The sequence below is a fragment of the Austrofundulus limnaeus genome, unplaced genomic scaffold (assembly GCF_001266775.1).
Source record: "Austrofundulus limnaeus strain Quisiro unplaced genomic scaffold, Austrofundulus_limnaeus-1.0 Scaffold2296, whole genome shotgun sequence".
In the NCBI taxonomy this organism is placed as follows: Eukaryota; Metazoa; Chordata; class Actinopteri; order Cyprinodontiformes; family Rivulidae; genus Austrofundulus; species Austrofundulus limnaeus.
In genome coordinates, this window is record NW_013954698.1 from 13,330 (window position 1) to 20,833 (window position 7,504).

Sequence of the window (7,504 nt, forward strand, 5' to 3'; positions counted from 1 at the left end):
AATGCAATAACATAATTCATGAAATACAAATACTTCTTAAGTACAGTTCTTTTATTTTTAATGATTAAGCTAGCAGCCAGTGCTGTGGTGCACGTTTTTGACTAACTGCAATTCAGCCTCTTATATAGTCATTGGGCCAATAAATGGAATGACTTTAGGTGGAAATACTGTGTTTCTAAATAAGAAGCTGGGATGAAAACAAGTAAAAATTAAATAAAAGTGACAACTTTCTACTTCTTGCTTTTTATAAAGGAATAGAAAGTACAGATAATTGTGTGAAAATGTAAGAAGTAGAAGTAAAAGGTAGGCTGAAAAATAAGTACTCAAGTACAGATACCCAAAAATTCTACTCAAGTACAGTAACAAAGTATTTGTACTTAATTTCTTTATTATTTATTTTATTGTGCATTTAACTGCCCTACCAGTAACACTGTTTTATCAACTAGTGGCACCAGAACTTGTTCTAATCAGTAAAAAGGCCACAACAGAAGCCCAAAATCTGAACTAGTGCAAGCATTTGACATTAAGAGCAGGCAGAATTTGTGTTCACTAGTTAACATGTAAAGGTTTCAGAACACCCAAACTGGACCGTCCACAAAAAACTTTATTGTTATGACTTGCAAACAAACATGCAAACAAAATCTTATTCAGATGGAAAATCTTAAATCCACYACACGTTGATGCTGCCTGAAACCCTCAAGAAACATTACTTTTTTTTTAAACTTGATTTCTGGAAACCTGAATTTTTTTGTGAAAAAATGTGAAAATGACTAACTTCGGAGTTGATCTTTAAACAGAACTACATTCAGAATATCTGCAAGTTTATTCCTCAAAGATTATTTGTTTTGTTTTTCAAACCTGCATCTCATTTTTGATTCAGGTCTTCTACTGCTGAAGATGTGCAAACGATGTATTTTTTAGACGTCTTTTCTAGAATAAAATACTAATTTCAAGGCACAAAAAAACAGAAGTATCTAAATATTAAGAACTACTCCACTTCTTGGCAAACTCTTACACTAGACATACATTCACCAAAAACCATTAGCTTGTCTTAATATTCACAATTACACAGTTTCCCTTCTCGTGTGTTTAAGGACTCGTTACTCTGTGGCTTCTTGGGTGGATTTAGATTCCTCCTCCTGCTACAGCTTAGTCCACAAAATCACAACACACTCGGTCTTGTATGGATGCTCATGTGTCGGTTTAAATGTGTCTTTTGGCTAAAGGTTCGGCCACAAACGTAACAACCGAAGGGCTTCTGGCCTGTGTGGATCCTCATGTGTCTGCCTAAAGTGGACTTATCCTTAAAACCTCGTCCGCAAACGTCACACATGAACGGTTTCTCTCCCGTGTGACTCCTCATGTGTCTGTCTAGGTTCGTGTCGTCTCGAAATCGCTGTCCACAAACATCGCAGCCAAACGGTTTCTGTCCGGTGTGGGTTCTCATGTGTCGGCTTAAATTGGCCTTACTTTTAAACCTCTGCTCACAAACGTCGCAAGCAAACGGTTTTTGCTCCATGTAGATCTTCGAGTGTCCGTTTAAATTTGTTTTTACCGTAAATCTTTCGCCGCGATCATCATACCGAAACAGTTTTGGACTTGTCTGGACTTCCCTGCACGGGTCTACGGTTTTCCTCACTCTGTAAGTTTTCTCTTTATTAAAACAACTTGAAACCCTCAATACTGAATGACTTGTCATGTGTCTCTGAAGAGACCCCTTGTGGACAAATTGTTTACCACACTCAGAGCAGCTAAAGAAATCGTCTGACTCGGGAGCGCCGCTCGTCCTCATGTCCGCGTCTCCAGTTTTTTGTCCAGAGTCAGAGTCGTCGGCATCTTGCTCATCTTGATAATCTTCACTGACGTCAGTCTCTGAAGAGTTTAAATCGTCTTCAGCAGTATTCAGATCTTGGTTCCAGATGGTTTTTGCTCCTCTCCCAGTTGCTGCTGTCACCTGGTCACCTGAGCTGCTGGTTGGAACAGCTCGGTCTGGATGAAGCTGTGAGAACTCAGGTTTCCCATCTTCAGCAGTGAAGGACTCAGCGTTATCAGTCTCCTCCTTCCTGTGGAGCTGCTCTCCTTCTAAACTGGTCCAAAGTTCCTCCTGTTCATTCTTTATGTTGAAGTATTCTGGGTCCTGTTGGTCCGCACTGGTCCCCAGTTCTTCTGGAGCTCCTTCACTAATCAGCATCATCTGCTGAACATCTGCAGGGAACATTGAACCACATGTGCATTGTGAACAACTGTAACTCCACCTTATGAAACTAAATTGGTTTAAGACAAACTTCTTTATGACAAACTCCAAGAAGATAACTAAACAAACAGAACAATGACTTGGTTCTTGTTTAGAACAAATGAAGTCTGTTGCAAACATTTCTTTAATAGTCTGACAACACTTTTGGTTTYAGGCAACATGTCTGACCTTGTTCCATCTGGTTTTTATCAGCTTAGGGAAAAAAATGCAATACAAAGATCATAGTAGGAGGCCTTATTTCCTCAGCGATCACTCCTAGAGCCTTTTGGCACTTATCCCTGTCATAAAACGAGTCCAAACTGAACAGAAATTTGCTGTCACGGTTTTACCAGGGATTGAAACGCTGATCAGATGAGATTACGTCAGTCTCAGCCTCGCTAAACTGACTCAGAGTTTATACTGGAGGAGATCTTGGATCTTCCCCCCGACTTGGAAAACTTTTGACAAACTCTGACAAACTTTTGACCCCAAAGTTGGGGTCGGGACCCAMAGTGGGGTCCTAAAACATCAAGGTGGGATTCTGAAAATATTTTCTGTATTAATTACACCCAAAAATGACAAACATTTTTTGCCTTTGCTGTTACAAAACAGTAAGATTGGTGTACTTAAAATTGACAAAAATAATGTCATAAATAATGTTACTATGTTCTTGTTTATTTAATGTGAAAACAATGTTTATCAACAACAACAGCTGGTGGGCACAGGTCTCTTCTTTTACTTTGTGGGTCAAAAGCTGAAAAGTTTGGGAACCACTGCTCTAAGAGGAACAAGGCTTTCATGTGTGGCTGAAAATTAGAAGGCTTTTACTGTGAGGGAGCAAATGACCTCAATGAGCTGCTTAAAATTTTATTCAGTAAATAAATCCTCTTGGTGGCAAACATTTACTCTTTTTTGTCAATGTTTAGTGGTTCAGATGCAATTTTTAATGCTTTATTTTGAATCTTGTGTTTTATTTTTGAAGATATGGGCCATGCTTAGTTTTTTTTTTTTTTTTTTTAAGATCACTAAAACTTGCTGTTTTTAGTTTGTGTTAGCATGCTAACTACACGAGCTAGACCCATTAGCCACCGGAAACAGGCACCTAAATTGTGTCTAACATAAGAATATTTGTCAGGACGAATTAAAAAATATAAAGACTTGAATACAATTATGTTGCAAAGAACGTGTAAGATTTTGTTTGCTGTCACTCACCGGCTTTTAAACTCGACAGTTCTTGTTTATATTCTGCTACAGCTTGTTCGAAAATCCCCAATATGTCTTCCACGGATGCATCCAGTCGCTGTTTGATCTGCTGTTTCCACATCTCTAATGACATTTTTTTCCCGTAAGAATTAAAGTATTAATGAAGCGTTACAGGGGAGTTTAACCGTGTTTTTCAGCAGTCTAGTTGCTGCTACTGAAGCTAATTTTCCCTCTGCTGCTAGTGTGCTAATTCTTCTTCGGCTTTTTTCTTCTTCTTGCTAATAGCGCTTGGGAAATTTGGCGCCACCAGCTGGTAATACGGGGTTATGACAACGTGCTGAAAATAATAAGAAGATGAGAGAGAGAGAATAAATCACAATTATGTACATCAGGCCTGTTACAACAAGATCGTGCATAACACCAGCTTTAACCGTGATCTAAGCGAGGCTGGCTGTGCAGACTCCGCTTGCTCGGCACGCCCTGAACTGCGCCGGAGTGTAAATGGAGCGGAGCCCCGYTCGCTGAGGGAGCGGCTGAGATGGGAGGCGGCGGCGGTGCTCTCTGTCGATGTTTTGTCTGGCGGTGGGGAGCTTCACGGCGGCGGCTGCGGGTGTGGCTTTCAAACGTTATAAATCTCTACACGGGGAAACGATTCGCGACGGCTGTTCGGATTAAGACCAAGTAATTTATATCCGATTTAAAAACCTTGAAAAGTGGTGCTTTGAGTCCGCTACCTTGACTGTCAGCTGGGGGATGTGTACGCTCGGTTTGCAACAGCTGGACTACTTTATTTTTTTTTTTTTTAACGCTGAACTTTGTGTTTTCTTAACCTGCTCTGATGATACGCTGTGAGGACTAGAAAAAAGTCAATTAAACTGACAGAGCTACTCAATTATTTTAAGGTGGATTTTTTTTAATTTATTTTTACTTTCTTCACAGAGTGGAAAGATTTTTTAAAAGATAAATCTTCTTCATGAACGGACTCCGTCACGTTTGTCGCAACTCGCCAAAAAGGGAAGTCGTTTTACTCAACTTCAGCCCTTGTTGATAAACCAGACAGAGAGGGGGGCGATTTCGGACTTCGTCGTGATATTTTTATTTTTATTTTTATTTTCTCCTGGTATTTTCCCCCCTGTTAAACAGCAGAGCTGAAGCGAGCTTTGGGAACCATGGGCTGCACAGTTAGTCAGGAAGATAAAGCTGCGGCCGAGAGGTCTAAAATGATTGACAAAAACCTGAAAGAAGAAAAAGTCAAGTCGCAGAGAGAAGTGAAACTGCTGCTGCTGGGTGAGTGTCACATCTCTGTCACTGAAGTTGTACAAACTTGTGCAACTGAGCCCCCCGTTAGGACATATTTACATCCTGTTTGTCTCTTTAAGCCACAATTTATTACAATCAAAGTGCATACTGATTCAAGCAGACCTCAAAAACTTAAAGATCAACAAACTGGCAGAGTTTTGTGAGCATTTGTATTTTTCCTGAAGATTAAACTTGCCGGGGGCCCTTTAGACTCAGAAATTCTTTAACATAAACAAAGAGTTGCCAAAGAGCAACAACTCTGCAGACTCCTGTGGACTGTGACTGGGTGAAGAATAAACTAATCCAGGATAAGAGAGGAGAACTGGGCTTGAACATTTTCAGAGTATTGGTTGGAAGGGGTCATCCAGGCCCAGCARAACCCCTGCTTTATTTAATGACAGATTATCTGATGCCAGTGTGGATAAAATGCATCTTTTTTCCGCTTATTTCAAATGGGCAACAAATAAGATCGGATRCATTCGAACATTTAAAAGCCTTTAAAGTAAAATTAGTTTTTTAAGAGTGACACAGTGAAAACATCACCTGATTATTTTTAACCCATCACACTGGTGTAGTTGGAGGAGCTTACATTGTAGTTTCTAAAATAAATGCATAGTTGTGTGATTATGATATAGTTACAGTTTGTCTTGCTCTTTATTATCTGTTCCAACAACACTTAAGCACAGTACCAAGAAAAAATAGTTGTTAAACAAGGGGTGTAGCAAAATTCAATAAAAAAACCTCTATCCACAATGATTTATTGATCAAATAATTCAATTACATCAAGGCAAAAATGAAAATTTATAAACATTTCATCATCACATGTTCATCTAACATAATTGTTTACTAAATGATTGTTAGATGGTCATATGGTATTGCTTCATAAATATTGCAGACTTGTGAATTGAATCGAAATTGTATCATGACAGACTGTGATACAAAGCACCGTATTGTCATCCAAACAAATCAAAAATCTAAAATATTGTGATAATGCTGCCGATTTACATACCTACTAAACACATTTTTATTAAAAAACTGTAAAGGGTCTTAAGACTAATTTAATTTATTATTATTATCATTATTATTAGATTTTTTGACAGATTTATTAATTTTTGTCCCCTGTAAAATGCCCCAAAACTGGTCAAATTTCCTTTCAAGTCTAAAGCTAAAACTCTGTTTTGTACCCATGTCTATAAACAAAACAAAATTTGAAGAAGTAAAATTAGATTTCTTTTCTGCCATTTAGATTAGATTAGATTAGAGTCTTTATTTGTCATTTGGACTTTCACACAAGGTGTATGCCAAACGTCAGTTTCAATGGTGCAAGGAGTGCAAATCTTGGGCTGTGGACAATGTGAAACGTGTATTGTTCTCTGATGGTCCACCTTTACTGTTTTCACCACATCTGGGAGAGTTACGGTCTGGAGAAGCCCCAAAGAAGCATCCAGACTGTTGCATGCCCAGAGTGAAGCATGGGGGTGAATCAGTGATGCTTTGGGCTGCCATATTATGGCATTTCCCTTGGCCCAGTACTTGTGCTACATGGGAGCATCCCTGCCAAGGACCACTGAACCATTCTGGAGGACCATGTGCATCCAATGGTTCAAACATTGTATCCTGAAGGCAGTGCCATGTATCAGGATGACAATGCACCAGTACACACAGCAAGACTGGTGAAAGATTGGTTTAATGAACATGAAAGTGAAGTTGAACATCTCCCGTCGCCTGCACAGTCACCAGATCTAAATATTATTTGAGCCACTTTGGACTGTTTTGGAGGCTCAAGTCAGTGAAAACTGTCACTGGCCTGATTTTTTTTAAAAAAATCATTTTTTTCAACCTTGAAGCTTGATTTCGTTAAGGAAGCAGTCAGTGTGGCTCATGTATTAGCAGTTAAAACAGTCACAGAGTCACAGGATTGACTTCTCAGAGCGCAGAAAATTGATTTTTGTTTGATAGTAAACCCTCGGTGAGATTTTGAAGAAGAGGTGGCTGGTTGAGTTGTACTCTCGGTTTGAAGGCTAATTGCATCCTCGACTCTGCAGAGCTGGATCTTAGATCAGCTAATTGCCATCCGGTGCAGTCGCTGAGTGAAGGAGAGCTCTGGATCTGAGGTGAACGTTTGTGAGTTTGTGTCGTTTTGAGACGGCGTCCTGCAGATCTGCATTGTTGCAGCTGAAACGATCAGTGGGTGGAGGAAAGTGTGATGAAGGTGTTACAACTACTAAAATACACTGGAAAGACCAACCACTGTGCAGTTTACAATAACAAGACAAGAATGTATGCCGCCATCTTGGTAGGTGCTACCTGGCAACCTTTACTGCCAGCACAGCAAAATATGGTTATTGTACGCAAAAATCTAAATTCAGCCAAGGAGCCCAATGTTTTGTCAGTATTTGTAACAATTATTCACATTGCAGTATAAAATACAACTCAGCTATTTTCACACTACTTGAAAAAGTTTATTTTTCTCATCTGGTTTTTGTTTTTGCAGCCTGATCAGATTTTTTTTTTATTATTTGGGGTTTAGATATAAACATACAATGTTTTCCACCTCGGTCTAAATTTTCATTTCGTATTTCATCTGACATTTACCTTATTGAAAATGTTACAATTCTGTGCTGGAGTTTTTGTCAAGATTAWATGTAATTATTGGATGAAACCGGCAGGGCAGACCTAATAGATGGAGCTAGTCAGTGGAAAGAAAGTGAGGTTTTGTACTTAATGAGAATTTGTGGAGACAGTTTAAACTGAATTGGGGGGGGGGGG

At 39.2% G+C, this 7,504-nt stretch overlaps 1 protein-coding gene and 1 pseudogene across 1 annotated transcript; one reads left to right on the top strand and one right to left on the bottom strand.

Annotated features, from left to right (window-relative positions):
• Window positions 1-584: 584 nt before the first annotated feature.
• Window positions 585-3,681, bottom strand: LOC106537401 (zinc finger protein 37). Its single transcript, XM_014034782.1, has 2 exons — window positions 3,446-3,681; window positions 585-2,205 (listed from the first exon to the last, which is right to left on the bottom strand). Exons 1-2 carry the CDS (start codon window positions 3,567-3,569, stop codon window positions 1,163-1,165), a joined length of 1,167 nt encoding a protein of 388 aa, XP_013890236.1. The 5' UTR covers window positions 3,570-3,681; the 3' UTR covers window positions 585-1,162.
• Window positions 3,682-3,875: 194 nt separating this feature from the next.
• Window positions 3,876-4,723, top strand: LOC106537402 (guanine nucleotide-binding protein G(i) subunit alpha-2 pseudogene; annotated as a pseudogene).
• The last annotated feature ends 2,781 nt before the right edge of the window (window positions 4,724-7,504 follow it).